This window comes from Carettochelys insculpta, chromosome 7, assembly GCF_033958435.1.
Source record: "Carettochelys insculpta isolate YL-2023 chromosome 7, ASM3395843v1, whole genome shotgun sequence".
Classification (NCBI taxonomy): Eukaryota; Metazoa; Chordata; order Testudines; family Carettochelyidae; genus Carettochelys; species Carettochelys insculpta.
The window spans coordinates 72,292,840-72,310,251 of record NC_134143.1 but is presented as its reverse complement, the minus strand read 5'-3'; the positions used below and the strand labels follow the sequence as shown (position 1 = coordinate 72,310,251).

The following is a 17,412-nucleotide window of genomic DNA, read 5'->3' as shown; positions in this document are numbered from 1 at the left end:
GCTGCCCAGGCATCACCCCCCGAATCCTGCCCTGTCAGGGGCTGCCCAGGCATCACGCCCCCCCCCAGTCCTGCTGTGCCGGGGGCTGCCCAGGCATCACGCCCCCCCCCAGTCCTGCCCTGCCAGGGGCTGCCCAGGCATCACGCCCCCCCCCCAGTCCTGCCCTGCCAGGGGCTGCCCAGGCATCACGCCCCCCGCCAGTCCTGCCCTGCCAGGGGCTGCCCAGGCATCACCCGCCCCCAGTCCTGCCCTGCCAGGGGCTGCCCAGGCATCACCCGCCCCCAGTCCTGCCCTGCCAGGGGCTGCCCAGGCATCACCCGCCCCCAGTCCTGCCCTGCCAGGGGCTGCCCAGGCATCACCCGCCCCCAGTCCTGCCCTGCCAGGGGCTGCCCAGGCATCACCCGCCCCCAGTTCTGCCCTGCCAGGGGCTGCCCAGGCATCACCCCCCCCCAGTCCTGCCCTGCCAGGGGCTGCCCAGGCATCACCCGCCCCCAGTCCTGCCCTGCCAGGGGCTGCCCAGGCATCACCCCCCGAATCCTGCCCTGCCACGGACTGCCCAGGCATCACACCCCCCCAGGTCCTGCCGTGCCGGGGGCTGCCCAGGCATCACGCCCCCCCAAGTCCTGCTGTGCCGGGGGCTGCCCAGGCATCACGCCCCCCCAGTTCTGCCGTGCCGGGGGCTGCCCAGGCATCACGCCCCCCCAGTTCTGCCGTGCCAGGGGCTGCCCAGGCATCACGCCCCCCCAGGTCCTGCCGTGCCGGGGGCTGCCCAGCACGTGCCCCAGTCCTGCCAAGCCAGCCGCGCTGCGTGCCTGGGTCGGCAGGACAGCTGGCAGGGAGTTAGTTCGGCCCAGAGCTGCTCTGGCTGCGAGGCTCCAGCAGGGCCTGATGCTGGCGGGAGGTCCCCTGGACTCATGGGGACCGTTGGGGTGGGCAGGGGGCCCCCAGATGAAGCCAGGGCGATGCTGTGAGGTCTGGGGGCTGGGACAAAGGGGCTGATGCGGAGCTGCCCTGCGAGACGGGGCGGGTGCAGCTGGAGGTGTGAGCCCCTCTGTTGGCGGTGTGCCGAAATCCACAGGGGAGGGAAGCGTCAGAGATCCAAGTTAATAATTTGCTTAGGGGGGAATCTGTAGGGTTTCCCCCCAGGTCTGCACCCCCCCTTGGGTCTGGGCCCCCTGGTCTGTGGACCCCCATCATGGCAGCTCACCCCTTGGGGACACAGGCAGAGCAGAGGGCCCCTGGAGCCTTTCACTAGCTAGACAGCAGCAGCCGACCTCAGCAAAGTGTTTCTGTGGACCGGGCAGGTGGGTCTCGGCCCAGCGAGTGTGGAGGGTTGAGTCCCTGTAGGTCCCAGGGGACTGGCTTGGATCCGGGGGAGAGTGGGGATCCCACCCCCCAGCTGAGGCCTGGAGCCTCCCCAGCTGCCCTGGAACCCCTGCGGTTCCCAGGCTGCTGAGCCGCACCTTCAGGGATGCCCCAGCTGGTGGACAGCGCTGATCCATTGTGATCATTCCTAACCTCACCCCGCCAGCGTCCCCCAAACCAGGAATGGAACCTGGGCGTCCTGCCCTGCAAGGCCAAGCTTCCCCCTGCTGTAAATACCTCCCCAGCCCTGACTCTCCGGGGCAGCGGCTCCTGTTCAGAGCAGGGGGGTGGGAAGCGGTGGGCCAGGGACTGGGCAGAGTGGAGGCTGACCCTGGGTGTTCTCCCCAGGAGAAGGTGAGCCAGCTGAAGGACGAGGTGCGCCTGCAGTACGAGAAGATGCACCAGCTCTTGGACGAAGACCTGCGCAAGACCATGGACATCCTGGACAAAGCCCAGGCCAAGTTCTGCACCGAGAACGCCGCCCAGGTGCTGCACCTCAACGAGCGCATGCAGGAGGCCAAGAAGCTGCTCAGCTCCGTCCAGGTCATGTTCGACAAGACCGAGGACATCAACTTCATGAAGGTGCCGAGAGGGGCTGGCCTGGCGGGAGGCTACGTGCTGGGAAAGAGGGACACCGGCGGGGAGGACAACAGGGCTGGTGGCCGGATTCCAACAGAGCGGAGGAGGGATGGGGGACAGCTTGGGGCTTTGGCAGGGTCCCCCCAGAACAGAGACGCTCGGTGATTCCCGCACCCCTTCCCCTGGCCACCTGCCAGCTCTCCCTGTGCCATGTCACCCCAGCCCCAGCGTGGCCATGCAGTGCCAGGGGGCAGGGTTTGCCGGCAGGATCGGCTCCTCCCAGGAGTCTCTACCTGGCTCTAGCTTCCCAGAGGAGCATCCCAGCCCACTGGCTCTGTGTGGCCAGCAGCCGGGATGCACTGAGTCCTTCCTGGCTTCCCCCGGGGTGGGCAGCTGGCCAGCCGTGCCCACGTTGTGGCCCATGGGGTGACCAGCCCTGCGGGATTTAGTCGGTGCAGCTAGAGATGGGCCAGGAGCAAACCCCAAGTCGCACATGTGGAGGGGACCCTGTGGCTCACCCGGTGGGGCTCTCCTGCCCTCCTGAGCCTGGCTGGATTTCACAGCTGCCCAGCCCAGCCCTGGTGGAGCTGGTGTGCAAATGGGTGGCCCCGCGTCCTACTCCACTCGCTCCTTGGGTGGGTCCCTGCTGATTGAGGGGCCCTCCCTGGCCTGGAAGCTGGATGGGGGGGCAGCCGGGTCAGCATCTCCCCTCTCCAACCCTCGCTCTGGTGGTAATCTGCTCGCAGGCCCCGGACAGCTCTGCGCCCCCCTCTGAACCCCGTGATCAGCCCCCAAGGCCTCAGGCATTTGCAGGCAGTGTGCAGCTGATGGGCAGAAATTGACACGCCTGTACAGGGCACTGGGGCCAGTTACAAACACAGCCCCTGGGAAAGGCCAGGGTCAGATCCGCTCCTCGAGGTGACTTTGGAGGCTGCTGTTTTAGGGAGCTGGGGGGCAGGAGGGAGCCGGGGCAGGGGGCCGCAGGCCCAGGGGCAGGCACGTGGGGGGACACAGCAGACAGCAGCCGCTTACCAGCCTTTCTCCTCTCCCTCCTAGAACACCAAGTCTGTGAAAATCTTAATGGACAGGTAAGAAGCCCAGTTCTGGGCAACTCTTATTCTCAAGCCGGGAAGGGGTGAGGGTTTTTTTTCAGGCCATGTGGGAGGGTGGCAGCGCACAGCTCAGACAGAAGGCAGGGCCTCGTGCGACCTGGGTTCTGTACCCGCCTCTGCCACACACTCACTGAATGACCTGGGGCATGTCACTTTCGTGCCTCACTTTTCCCTGTCTGTAAAATGGAGCTACAACTCTGCCTCGCAGGGGGTTGGTAGGGGCTGAGTGCTTGCCCCGTTCGGAGTGCTTTGGGGGCTTCAGCTGAGAAGTGCTGTAGACGTGAAAAGCTTGGTGTTGGTTTGAGATCAGAGATGTTAGGTGGGGGAGGAGAAGGAGAAAATACCACCCTCTCCCAGAAGAACAAGAACAATGTGGCACTGAGGGCAGCACCTGGCCCCATGAGTTCAGTGGGTCCAGCCCAGGACCTGCATACCAGCCCTGTGGGGACTCGCTGTCCCCACCCACATCACCTGCACCTCGTGGGCGCTCCAGCCAGGGCCTGGCCTTGACAGCCGCAGAGACCCACGGGGCACCCGCCCCAGCTGTGGCTTCTCCCGACGTGGGAAGGGCCCAGAGAGATGCATTCCCTGCCCCCGATGGAGAGCCGCAAGGGGGAGCCCCGGACTGATGCAGGAGGCGAGATTAAAGGAGCCGCGGGGGCACGATCATGGGAGATGAGCCTTCCCGACGGGAGGGGAGTGCTGTAGGATGGGCCCCGGGCATGTCACTGGGACTCCTGGGCTGAAACAGAGGCTGGCTGTCAGAATCCGCTTCCTGCCTGTGCGGCGTCAGGTGGCGGAGCGGGAGACGGGCAGGTCGCACCGCCTGGGCCGTTTGGACCTGGAACTCAGCTGGCCAAAGCCCCAGGCAGCCGGGGGAGGGCCTGGCTAGCCTAGAGGCCGTTCCCTCCCCGGTGGCAGTTACCACTGCTCTGATCACAGAGGAGGCTGCACGCCTGACGTCCGGCAGCCTCTGGGAGAGGGAAGGACAGGAGCTGGCAGGGAAGGGTAGGAGGAGGGGAAGCTGGCTGTGTTTCTTGATCCATCTGCTCTCCCGGCCTGCTCTTAAAGGACGCAGAACTGCACGGGGGGCAGCCTGCCCCCACCCAAGATCGGCCACCTCAACTCAAAGCTCTTCCTGAATGAGATCGCCAAGAAGGAGAAGCAGCTGCGGAAGCCGCTGGAAGGTGAGTGGCCTGTCGGGCGCCGGCTTCCCAGGGCCGCCCTGACTCCGGGGGAGCACGGCTGCAGACGCGGCCGGTTCGTCCCTTTCTCTCCACCCAGGGAGGGCAGCAGCTGGATCCCCTCTCCTCACGCCCTCCTCGTGGCATTGCTCTGTGGTCAGCAGGGTTAGCTCAGACCCAGTCCCTCTGCTCACTGCTGACTGGCCTCTGCTAAGCAGCTCCACCGGCCAAAAGCCTGCAGGGAATCGAATGCCCCAGGGCTCCTGCATTGCTTGCATGCAGGTTTCAGTCCGCCCCGCTGTATTGCTGCGGGAAGGCCCCAGGAACTCAGGTGGCTTTGATCTGCGCTGCAAACGAGATCAGGGTCTGGCCCTTTGTGCGTGCTGGGGTGTTGTGTGTGTCTGTGTGGCTCCTCTGCTGTGGCCCCTGGGCAGCTCCTAGCTCAGGTTGTCCTGGGACTGCGATCTGGTGCTTGTCGCACCCCGCCAGGGGCAGAAGGTTGGGCGGAAGCGATCATTAGGGAGCCTCTGGGCCCTTTTCCCAGTACAAGGGGTGGTGCTGGAGCACCAGCCAGGGAAGAGAATTGCATTCTGCCTTCCAGCCTACCCCTTTGCAATTCCCACTGGCTACAGCGTCGTTTGTTGCGGGCACCTCTGGGGCTTCGCCTGGCCCCAGGACCGAACATGAAGTGAACACAGCGAGGATGAAAACAAACCGGCCCTGGAGGGAAGGTGGGCAGGGGAAGGAGCTGGCAGTGGGGAGGAAAGAGGCTCACGTGTGACCTCCTGTCCTGAGATGCTGTGCAGCTCGCGCTGCCCAGTGGCTGCTGCGTCGCCCCCCAGAGGTGGCTGCACCAGCGAGCCCCGGCATCCGTGTGCTCCCTGACGGCTAAGCGGGGTTGGAACTCTAAAGGTTCCATGGCACCTTGAGATGTCCAGTTTGCTGTCTGCTAACATGCGGCCAGTCTAACGTTGCCTCTTGGGGCTGGTCGTGAGCCAAGGGGACTGGCGCAGCTCCTTTAAACAGACCTTAGTCTTTATCATTAGCACCCCGGCTCTCTGAAGCAGTGACAGGAGACGGCACCGATTTACCTCGTCGGTCACTCATTCCCATCCCCGCAGCGTCTGGGCACCCTCCTGCCAGTGCCTGTGGCATTAACCAAGGACTGGTCTCCACTACACCATCCACCCACCGGGGTCCACTTTGTGGGTCTTTGCTGGTTCGCCTGCAGCGTCGATCCACTGGGGGCGTGTAGGAAGGGACGTGCTAAACCGACCTCCGCTCGTTTGCCCATCAAGGCCGGTGCTCCGCCGGCACAGGAAGATTAAGGAGAATAGATGTTAGAATTTCTCCCAATGACCCAGCATGGTCTGAACCCCGCAGTAGATAAATCTGAGCTCTGTCGGCTTGGGTTATGCTACTAGAGCCACTCCAATAGCACAGCCGAGATCCACTCACCCCGTCGGGCAGACCTGACCTTAAGTAACAAAAGAAACCTCTGTTTGCTCCTGAGCTGGGCTGTGCTTAGTGGTTGTCCCTCCAGGTCCCTGTCCCAAGTTCCCCCTGTCTGAGGTATCCACATACCCATTCGTGGCCCTGGGTTGGAGCTAAGAGGGCCCACGTGGCCTGGCTGCCAAGGTGAGTCAGCAGCTGTAACAGATCAGCTGCAGACCTGGCTTCTCCAGGGTGTTTGGCGCTTGCCTGCCTTCCCCTAGGCCCTTCTGGACGGTGAGTGGGCAACAAGGTTGCCTGGAGCTCTTGAGGCCCCAAGTTCAAGACCTGTGGAGCCTCTGCTAGGTTGATTTAGACCTTATTTCCCCAGGAGGGAGGTGAAGCACCGGCATGCGCGACCTGGAGAGGTGGTGGAACCTCCATCCCTAGAGGTTTTTAATCCTGCCTTGACAAAGTCCTGGCTGGGATGATTTAGTTGGGGTTGATCCTGCTTTGGGCAGGGGGCTGGACTTAGATGACCTCCTGAGGTCCCTTCCCGCCCTGGGATTCTGTGGTTCTCTCGTGCCTAGGCCGTGCCAGCCGACCGCAGTAGCACTGCAGAGCAGCTGTTTGGCGGGGAGGCCGAGGGAACATCTGGCCGGTGTTCTTGGCGCTTCCCAGGCTAGACCAGTTGGGGCGCGGCGGGACTGGTACCAGGAGGGTTCTGCAGGTCTTAGGGGGCTGCCTCAGCGGGGCGGATGGGCTGGGGGTTCTCTCTCCCCACTGGGTCAGGGTGGGAGGGAGACGGGATGGCCTGGTAGGTCTCCCCCAGAGGCCTTGATGCTGTGTTGGCCCGTGCGTCAGGTTTGCCTCGAGTGCTGGGACTTGCAGGTCCCACTTCTGGTTGGATCTGGTCATCCTTCTAAGGCCAGTTTCTTAGCTGGGTGAGGCTGCGAAGCCGAGGCCCGCTCTGGTCGCCGTGGGCAACCGTTAGGATTCTCTGCTGGGTCCCCCAAAAGCTGCAGTTCACCCACGTGTCCAGGGCCGAAATCTCTCCGTTCCGTAGCCAAGCCTGAGCCGACGTGCCTGCCTGCCTGCCTGCCGTCCCCCAGAAACGGTCGCACGGCGGCAGCGCCCAGGGACGCTGTGCCACCTGGCGGTGGGCCTGGCTGGAAGTGGCTGGGGGTCACCCTGGGCGAGTAGCCCTGCCAGAGGAGCCAGCACTGCAGCCCCGTCCGAAAGGCCTTCAGGGTGGGGGCGTTTTCACCCTGTGGGACCTCGGGGACGCAGTGGCGGGTGTGCCCTGGAGGCCGACGTGGCTGGGGTTGGTAGGTAGGTGAGCTCCTGCTGCCCCACGCTGCCATGCCGCATGCCTAGCCAGGATGGGCCCCTTGGCCCCCAGAGGCGATGGGGGAAGCCAGGTTCAGAGGCATCAACCTCTAGCTGTCCCTGGCTGCTCTGAAGCTTCTGCCACACTCCACGCTCCCCAGCTTCACCTCTTCCCTCGCTGTGCCATTCCTCTCCCCGCCCCTCTGCCTCCTGCCTGCTTGTGGGGATCGGGGGGGCTGACTGGCAGGGCTGGGGGGCTGGTGCGTGCCCCCCGCGGTTTCTTTTTCCTGGGCGTTCTCTCCCTGGAGCCGCCGCAGGGTTGGTGCCGGTGGGCTGATGGGTGGTTTGGTCCCCCTGTGGCTCCTGAATTCCAGCGGGGGGCGTTTTCTGATGGGACCGTTTCTTTCTTCTATCTCCTCTGCCAGGTCCTTTCAGCACCCCGGTCCCGTTCCTGCAGAGCATCCCCATGTACCCCTGCAGCAGCACCGGGGCGGAGAAGCGGAAGCACTCCACAGCATTCCCCGAAGGCAGCTTCCTCGAGCCGTCCTCCGGAACGGTGGCCAACCAGTACATGAGCCAGGGGGCATCCGCCGGCGAGGGCCAGTCCACACAAGCCATGGTGCCTTGTAGCTCCACGCCGCACATTGTCGGGCTGCCCGGTGGCCCTCAGCCCGTCCACTCCGGTTCGGTCTTCAACCCCTCCCACTACCCCAACAGCACGTCGGCTCAGCAGTCGGTGCTGTCCCAGTACGGCGGGCGGAAAATCCTTGTCTGCTCGGTGGACAACTGTTACTGTTCCTCGGTGTCCAACCACAGCGGGCACCAGCCGTACCCCAGGTCGGGTCACTTCCCCTGGACGGTCTCTTCGCAGGAGTATTCTCACCCCCTTCCCCCGGCTCCGGCCGTACCTCAGTCTCTTCCCGGACTTGCCGTGAGGGAATGGATTGACGCGTCCCAGCAGCACGGGCGTCAGGATTTCTACAGAGTCTACGGCCAGCCTTCCACCAAACACTACGTCACCAGTTAACGCTCAGGCTCCCTGCGGGGCGCTGCTCCTCACACGCTCGGAGATGAAAGCCCCATTTTCTTGCTTTCTTTTGAAATCTCGCCCGCCTTTTCCCACCCTCCCCCGCCGCCTCTTCGGAACTGGGGAGGGTCGGCTTCTCTCCCTGCTCTTTTTTTGAAATATTGCTTTTAACTTAAATTTTCCAAATCCCGCCCCCACACCCCCCGGCTGGAAAAAAAAAAAAGGCTGAGGAAGAAATTAACAAGAAGAAACGAATGAGGTTTCTCAATCGGACGTCGGGTACCAAATTTCAGGCGTACTTGCTACTTTCTGGTTTCAAAACGGCAGAGGGACGGTGGCTCCTTTCCTCTTACAGCATCTCTGGGGTCTCTTTGGTTTATTTTTCATTTTCCGTTCCCTTAAAACAATTCTCTCATTGATTCAGTCAGAAACAACACATGTAGATTTTTTTTTTTAAGGCTGATTTCCCCCCCCCCCCCCCGTGTGTGTGTTGAGAGGCCACTTATCATGAATCCTGGCTCTTTTTTTTTTTTTCCTTCTTTCGGAGATTTGTAAATACACAATGGCAGGAGATTTAATGCACAAGCAAGTGAAACGAAACAAAACAAAAAAAAAAGGGGAAAAGAAACTTTAAAAAGAAAAAAAAGAATAAATAAAAAAAAAAAAGTTCTGTTTTAGTTTCCGGGCAAGAAGCGTTGCCAAGTGGCGGACGCTCCTTCCTGTGTATCGCTGATGCAACTTCCTGTAACAAGCACTTTGTATAAAAAAAAAAAAACCGTGGACTTCCTGCTATAAGGCACAGGTATTTATTCTGTAACCAATTTTAGAACACAAAAAAAAAATATTCAAATAAATGTGATCACTTAGAGCAAATGCCTCGTTTGGTGCCCTGCCACCCCCCCCAGCCCCCACCCCCCCGGGACCAATAGAAGGCTGTGACCTCCCTTTAAAAATAGACCGGTGGGTGGGCGTCTCTCTCTGTTTCAGGCATTGGAAGTGAAGTCCTGAGCAGCAGCAGGGCTGGGGGACCACAGCCAGTACTGGTGGAACGGAGGTGGGCTTTCGGCTGCTCACGCTGGAGGGAATCGGGCAGAAGCTTTTTAAACTCAAGGGGCCTGATCCTTGTTGCGGGTAGGGCCTGATTCTGGGGTAGATCACTGCTCGTGGCTCGCTTTTCTGCTGTGTTGCACAGTTTGCCGGAGTCTCCTCTTGCTTCAGTTTTGCAGGGGTGTAAAGCCATTGACTGGAGCAGCGCTGTTCGTCAGCGACAGCGGAGGGAGCTGGGATTCAGCCCCCCGAGGTGTCTGTTTGCTCCTGATTCAGCAGAACACTGGAGCGTGTGCTGTTGATTTGACTTCCGGTGGGTGCTGATGGGGGCCTTCCCTTGTTCTGACCTGGTAGCATTTCCCATTCACTCTTGAAGGCGGACATGGTTGCAACGCACAGCAGAGCAGCAGAGGAAGCCACCCTTGGACTTCAGCGGGGCTCCAGCTAGTCGTAAGGGCTAATTTGTGTAGTAAGTGCATGTAGAATCAGGCCCTCGTATGGCCCTCTCTGGATCAGACCCCTTGTCAATATCAACCTGTCCTCCGGGGAGCCGTGTGAGAGCCCTATTTGTGGCTCTAACGTTCTGAAAGCTGTGACCAAGGTTTGGTTACTCAGGGATGGGGACAGGCCAAAGATACTGTCCTACTTCACTAGAGTGATCTTGAGTACAGCGTGCAAAAGGATCTGCCAGGCCTTATCACCTAGCCATCAGCCCCGGATGCCTGCAGGCCACAGCCGCCCCAAGCACAGGGATGAAATGAAGCCACGCCCTAAGAATAGGCCATTTATTTTGTAAATTAAAGCCTGGTGGTAAAAGTAGAATAGTCCCAAAGCTCCTGTGTCGGGGGAAATTGCAAACAGTACAGTTCAGGATTCCCGGCCTGTTTTGAAGGGGTGTGGACATTGTCTAAGTCAGCTTTCTGCAGTCGGAGGGGATTCTTGATGCTCAAGACGGGAATTTCCTTCTGAGCCGGCCCCAGCTATGCAGAACGGTGACCGAGGCAGGCAGACGCATCTGGATGCAGGCCAAGGGTGTTGTCGATGCCTCACATTGTAATGTGACAGCAGGAAGCCACTTTCCATGTGGCATGGAGAGGACAATGAGGCAGGCTCTTTGAGGAAGGTGAGGCTTGTTTTCTGGGGGCAGTGGGATTTTGCAGGGTTTGTCACCTGCATGCGAGGACTTTAAAGCAAACCCATTTCTGAAGACAAGGGGAAAGGCTCTCCTTGCTTCTGGATTTCTTCATGACCGTGTCCTCTCATTGCCATTTCCACTCCAAATTCCCCCTTTACTTCTCAGACACCTGCATGGATCCAGAGGAACCCTGCTGCAGTTGGCACAGCTGAAAGGAGAACAAGCCCTTCTAGGGTCTTCGATCTGTTTCTGTGCCGAAGGGCCCCATGAGTTGCCGGGGGACTGGGCTAACCTGTGTTCCCAGGCTTGATCCTGGGGCTCACTCGTGTGCAGGGAGGTGGTTTTCCTGTTGCTGGAGTGAAAGCTAGGAGGCTGCGATCTTTGCCCTGAAAAATGCAGAACCCACAAGCCCGGCAGGGCCCTGAAAAGAGCAGGGTTTGTACAGAGCTCATTCTGCTGTAGAGAGAGAGATCCTGGGAGCATGAGAGGTTTGACTTACAACTTCTGAAAAACAATCTAATAAAATGCAAGCGATGGCGGGTTTTTCGTTAAGGTCCCCGGTCCCTTTCCAATAACTCCAGGTGCAGAGGTGGAAAGAGCTTGCTGGAATGGGGGTGCAAGGGGGACAAACCCTGTGGGGCTGCGTTTCAGAGCCAGTGGGGGCCAGCTCGTGGGCTCAGGACTGGTCTGCACCAAGAGCTTTGGGTCACATGAATGAGTGGGTGTTTGCCTCTGCATTTTATAGCCTAACTGGTACTTAAAGCAGCCGAGCTGGAGGCTGCAAGGGGCAGATCAGAGGGAGCCGCGCGGCCGAGCACTAATTCTTGTAGATTTCCAGAAACCACCCAGCTCCCCTTTGATGCTGCAGAAGTCAGTTTGGAGACACCAGCAGCAAAGTCCAGCCTGGCTTTGGGCTGGGGCCTGCGGATTTAGTGCTGTTGAGTTTGCTTCTGATTTACACAGGCCTTCGTGGTGTCTGCCTGGCTCGGTCGGGACACCAGACGCCTTCCGGGAGGAGCATTTGAATGGAGCATTTTGGCTGCAGATGCCGGCACATGGGAGGAAGGCTGGGAGGGCCAGGAACATTTGTGGTTCCTGAGCTGGGGACAGCTTCCAAGCAGCCCTCCCCGTTAGCCAGGGTGTGCTTTGCTGCTTCTGTCCTGGGCCAGTGATGGGCGCAGGAAGACCAGCAGGGGCATTGTGGACGGGAGCGTACCACCAGAGCAGGGGCCGGATGGACAAAGCGCTCAGCTCCCGCTGGGGTTTGCCTTCTCTTCCCTGTTGCAGCTGAACATGTGGCCATGGGACAAAGGCATTTTCTGCCCCCCCGTTGGTCAGCAGGTCCCCTCTGCTGGCTCCTTCCCCTGGCCAGCCCTTTCTCCTCTGCCTGGGGTTCCCAAGTGGCCAGAAGGGGTGGGCTGGAGCGGCACAGTGGAGGACCAAAGCCAAGAAAGCCCGGGGCACAACCAGCCCCCTGTTGTGCAAGGCGCTGTACAGACACCTAATGAGAATCAGTGCCTGCCCTAGAAGAGTTCTCTCAACCCAAGTAGACAGAGGAAGGGTGGGGAGGGAACCGATTTACTTATGTTCGCTGGCAAAGACAAGGCCAGAGCCCAGATTGCCTTTTCCAGTGAACCAGCAGCTCTAGCCTCAGGGGCAGTCTACACTGTAATAAAGGCCCCAGGGTCCGGCCAGGGGCAAAGGCTGGGGGCTGAGCCCGGAGCTCAGGCTGAACCTGCGAGCTGCAGGCAGTTGTCCCAGCGCCGAGTCACAGTGCCGTGGTGTTTTCTGGCGGTGCAGGCGTACCCCGTTGGCTTTGACAAGAGCCCGATCCCGCCACTGGGTTCTATGGCTCCTGCTGTGTCCCTGGATCATCCCCCAGGCCGCAGCCCGGCTCCCTGCTCTGCAGGCTGAGGCTCAGAAGCTGGAGCAAAGCACGCTCTGGCCCTGGACTGGGTCTCTCCCAGGCTGTGCAGAGCACGGTGCTGTGTTCTCCTTTCAGCCCCAATCCGGCCCTTTGCGCCCCCCACGTGCTTGGTGCTGTACAAATGAAATGAAGCAGCCATCTCCGCGCCCAAGGGCAGCCCGCGGCAGCGCTTTGCTCCACACCTGCGCAGGGGAGCAGGCGCTTCAGGGCTGGGCTTGAATCTGCTCCGGTGGCTGCAGGCCTTGTCTGTTTGCTCGGAAGGGTCCTTGTGCGGGGGGAAGCCGGGTGAGGCTACTTACCCTTCACCTCCCTCCTTTACAGAGCTCCTGGGTGGGGGCTGCTGTCCTGGGCAGGAGAGGGGAGACACACCCCTTGTTTCAGTCCCGCTGTTGTGCAACAGTGAGTTGGGCCTTGCTGCTGTTTTGAGGTCAGTGGGACAGCGACTGCAGGTTCGAACCCCTCCCTGTCCCTGTTATGTCACTGCTGCACCCCCCGCCGCGCACCCTTTACTTTCCTGCTGCCTCCCCGGCCCTCGCACCCTGAGCACCTTGCCGCTCTGCGAGGCAGAGGACATGCCCATGTGCTGGGCATGGTCAGACCTGGAACGGAAGGCGCCTGGCTGCCGGCAGTTTGTCATGCAACCTCTCCCACGTGGCTGGTGTCCTGGCCTGGCATTCATTGTCAGCAGGAGGGGAGAGGGACGCTTCGGGATACCTCTTGGATGCCTCATCGAGCTGACGGGGGCGTGGGACCAAAAGGCTTGTGTGTTAAAGGAACAGCCTGCTGGCGACCGAGGAATAGCTCTGTGCGGGAGCCACCCCGAGCCTTTGTACTGCAAGGTGTTGCCCGCTGTGGCTGGGCTTCCCTGCCCTCTGCTGGCTGCAAGCGGCACTCTTCAGCTGTGTGTCACAGCCCCCATACTGACACCACCTCCTGGGAGTTTGCTTTTTGCACCCCCACCCGCCCTGGGCCTTTGGAGGAGAGATTTTTCTCTCCGCAGGCTTCCCGGAATTCTGGGTAATCCCAGAACCTCCTGGGTGTCTGTGTTGTACCCTAAACCACTGAGGATTTGGTCAGGCCCCATCGCCCTGCATGGCAAACTAAAACGCTAAGTGTGTGACCGACCCTGGCCTTTGACGCCATAGTGACCACAGCCGAGGGATTTCGCCTCTCTACCTCAGCTTCTCGTTGGCTAAAATCTGGGAACTCCCCCCCCCCCCCCCCCCCCCCCCCCCCCCCCCCGTTTAGCAGCAGGCGCCACGTTTCCCTGCGGGTCTTTAACACCAATACGGCAAGAACTACAGAGAGGAGCGGGTTGGGGGCGGCCGGGGTGGGGGTGGATTTGGTCTGTAGTGGTTCTGTACAAAGGTGACATCAGGCATCCACCAGAGGAGTCGGTGGCAGGTTTGTCTCTCTTGGCCGGAGTCCTGGGTTTTTAAGTGTGAAAATCCACAGCACGGACCCTTACGAACGGGGCGGAGGCAGTCCTCTAGCACCTCAAAGACGAACAGATCTATTTATTGGGTAACGAGCTTTGGGGGGGTAAGAAAGCTCATTACCTAATAAATGGATTGGTTGGTCTTCAAAGTGCAACAGGGCTGCTGCTTTGTTGTGAAGCTACAGCCTTACCACGGCTCCCCTCTGGGCCGGGTTAGAGAGGCACAGCTGATCACAAAGGGCATTGTCCCGAACCTCTTTCCTGGGCTCCTAAAGGCAGCCACATGTGTCAAAATTCTCTAGTCCCACCAGGTTTTATGCTCCTTTGCAGGGGGGGACCATGCAGCTGTCCACCCTGTAGTTCCCAGGCCTGGTTTGCTGCATGTTAAATGACATGATTGTATATGCTAGAGTGCAAACAAGCCCTGACTGCAGGAAGCTGAAGCTACACTGAAAACAAGGGGGAAAAAAAGCAGTCAAGTAGCACTTTAAAGACGAGACAAATAGTTTATTAGGTGAGCTTTCGTGGGACAGCCCCACTTCTTCAGACCATAGCCAGACCAGAACAGACTCAATATTTAAGGGACAGAGAACCAAAAACAGTAAGCAAGGAGGACAAATCAGAAAAAAATGATCAAGGTGAGCAAATCAGAGAGTTCTCTGTGCCTTAAGTATTGAGTCTGTTCTGGTCTGGCTATGGTCTGAAGAAGTGGGGCTGTCCCACGAAAGCTCACCTAATAAACTATTTGGCTCATCTTTGAAGTGCTACTTGACTGCTTTTTGTTTTGATAGTGTATAGACTAGCAGGGCTCCCTCTCTGTTACTATGAAAATAAGGGGTCAGAGTGGAAGGTTATATGGTCCCTTTAAAAATCTAGGAAAACAAACATTTCTACCTGGCTGCGTGGATGGGCTGAGGTTGAACATACTTGTGCCCTGGCTACCCTAGACTTTATTGACATGCTGATCTGGGTTAATCCACAGCTAAAAACTGACATGTAGCCAGACCTGGCCCAGGCAGGGCAGTTTCACATGCGAATGTTTCAGCTGAGTGTATTTGTTTTGTACAAATTTTCTTTGAAAAAAATCTGTGGTGACAGCTGGCAGAACAAGGAGCCGTGCTCTGAGATTACCGAGCGGGAGGTGTAGTCTGGCTATTTGGAGAAACTATTTCCCCAGGAAGGGGGAGAAGCACTGAGATGTGTTGCCTAGAGAGGTGGTGGATTCTCCATCCCTAGAGATTTTTAAGTCCCGGCTTGACAAGGTCCTGGCTGGGATGATTTAGTTGGGGTTGATCCTGCTTTGGTCAGAGGGCTGGAGTCGGTGACCTCCTGAGATCCCTTCCAGCCCTGGAATTCACTGTATTGTTGTGCTCATGTCTCGGCTGAGGGGGTTCCTTTCCTCTCCTTTTGGTGCCGTTGTTTCCTGGCAGGCTGGGTCAGAGGGTCCCATGTTGGCTGTCTCTGAAATGCACACGGAATCTCCTTTTGGGCTCTGCTTAGTGACCAGCTCCTCTGCTCTGGTTACACCAAACAGGGGTGTCCTCCCAGCTGTGTTTTCCACCAGCCTGCTACCTGTGTGTGTATATGTGCAACACAACCCTGAGGGCTGGGAAGGCACATAAAACATAGAGCCACCCGGGCAGTGCCTTCCGGGCAGCTGTGGCTTGCAGCCAGCTGGGTGGATTGACATCTGGCCTCCCAGCCCTGGGCCTGGGGTTCCTCTCTACAGCGGGGTGAGGGCTACGGCTCACTCCGGGCGGGCGGGCGTGCGCCAGGCCTGGGGCTTCTCAAAACTGGCTGCCGTTGGAAGCAGAGCAGGGCTGAAAAGCTGCAGCCTGGGGCGTGGTGGGCCGGCGTGAGGCTGGTTTAGGGGTGTTCCTTGCATCCGCCGTCTCTGAGGCGCCTGGCTGGGTGATGGCAGGAACGCTGCCCTGCGTGCTCAGCCGACCAACTCCAGCTGCCTCACTCGGGTACGGCTACACAAGTCTTTATCCCCTCACCACTGGGACTCGCAGTTCTGGTCTGTTCTGGGCTCTGCCCACTGCCACCGCACCCCCAGTGTTGTCTGGCCTGGCTTCATGGGGCGGGGGGGGGGGGGGGCGGGGGGAGGCTACAGGTGCCTCTCACCTACCACGGTGCTTTGCAGGCCGGCTGGCCACACTGGGAGCGACAGCAGCTCGGCCAGGGAAAGGCAGAAGCTAGTTCGTGAGGGAGGCTGAGCCAGGAATGGCGCTGGCCTGACCTGCTGGGGGTGGTCCCCCAACTCCTGTAGCTATGGTGACACCCCCAGCGCCATGTGGCCCCAGCTGAGGGTAGCTGGGGAATCGGTGACCCCTCTGGCTGTGCTGGGGCCCAGGGTGGCCAAGGGCGGTGCGTATTCACAGCCCCAATGAGCCCATCTGCAGCAGGAATGAACAACCCCACTGGTCCTGGGAGGCTGTGACTGGCTTGTGGGGTTGGCCAGGCTGTACTCTGCCTATGCATGCCTGCGCAGGCTGCTGGGGAAGGGGTGCCAGGGCTGGCTGATGGGCCCTTCCGTCCAGCACCCCTCGCCCCAGTTCCAGCCCGCTGCTTGCCATCTCGTCTCGCATTGCCACGTACACTGCTCCGAGCTGCCCAGCTGCAGCGTCTGCTCAGGGACTCCGCCAGCCACCCACGAGATGCTTTTCAAAGCCTGTTTTCTTCTTAACACATTTATCCAGCACAGACAAAGCTCACTGGGCTACGTTCAGGGCAGGGGCTCAGCCACAATGCGACCACTTCTGGGGTGGCAATAGATATGGCCGGATACCTGCACCACGCTGCCGGAGCATGGAAAACTCCCCTTGCAGTGCAGCCCCTGAGCCTGCTTCTGCCCTCATGCTGCCGGTGTAAATCAGCAGTGACTCCGGTCAAGGCGGGGTGACTCCGTGTGCACGAGATCCGAATCCAGCCCTTTGCAGAAGGTGAGCCCCATGGCAATGCAGCTAATCCTAGAGTGGAACCAGCAGGCCGGTTTGCGAGCTCGTCCTCATTGCTCTGCGCAGTGTTGGCTCGCGGCCCCAAGGTTGCTGCTGCTCCTGCATGCAGCTGAAGTCCTCTGCGTCACCGTTGCAAGGTTGCTGTGCCCTGGGATCATTACCGCCTGCTGTGAAATGAGCCAGCCTCACCTGCTCAGCGTGTCAGCGGCAGGCCTGGGAGCTGGTTCCATCAGCCCGGCTGAGGTACCTCCGCCCAGCTCCTGGCCGGGCGCTCGCAGCCTCTTCTCAGGCCGAGCAAAGACGGGTGCTCGGCCGTCCAAGCGGTGCTATTTCATTGCTAGAAAATGCAAATTGCCCCAGGTAGAGCTTGGCCCCTGGGCTGGGCTGGACACAGCTTCAAGGGCCCCCACCCCGGACACATTCTGCTTGGCACCATTGCTAGGCAGGTAAGAGCGGGGAGGTGTGCAGCGAAGGGCCACTGTTCTCGCCAGTGTCTGTGGGCGTTTCTGCACAGCTGCTGGCGGGGGGCTGCAGGCAAACCTGAGCTAGTGAAGCCACGATGCGGTGGCATGGTGACGCGGCAAGCACCTAAGTCCCCTCAGTTCTAGGCAGGCTGGGTACAGCCCCTGCAGCATTGCTGGCTTTGGCCCAACTCCTCCGCTTGCACTGGCATTAGCTCCTAGCCATAAAGCTGGGGCAGGCAGGGAACGCCTGGACTGACCCAAGAGAGGGGAGCCGGCTGGACACGGCAGGGGCAGAGCCCGTTCCTCCCCATGCTGCACTCAGCCAGGAGCTGGCTTGCAGAACAGGCCTCCAGGCCCCAGGCTCCATTCACGCCCCGGTGGCTCTGCTGGGTGTGTCTCAAAAGGCGCTAGCAA

At 59.9% G+C, this 17,412-nt stretch overlaps 1 protein-coding gene across 2 annotated transcripts in view; it reads left to right on the top strand.

The window, feature by feature from the left end:
• Positions 1-8,900, top strand: part of TRIM8 (tripartite motif containing 8) — a 54,032-nt gene extending 45,132 nt beyond the window's left edge. For both annotated transcript variants that reach the window (XM_074999255.1, XM_074999254.1), the window contains exons 3-6: positions 1,714-1,947; positions 3,001-3,032; positions 4,128-4,243; positions 7,426-8,900. In XM_074999255.1, coding sequence (XP_074855356.1) covers positions 1,714-1,947; positions 3,001-3,032; positions 4,128-4,243; positions 7,426-8,027 — 984 coding nt within the window. In that variant the 3' untranslated portion in view covers positions 8,028-8,900. The remainder of the gene's footprint in view (positions 1-1,713; positions 1,948-3,000; positions 3,033-4,127; positions 4,244-7,425) is intronic.
• The last annotated feature ends 8,512 nt before the right edge of the window (positions 8,901-17,412 follow it).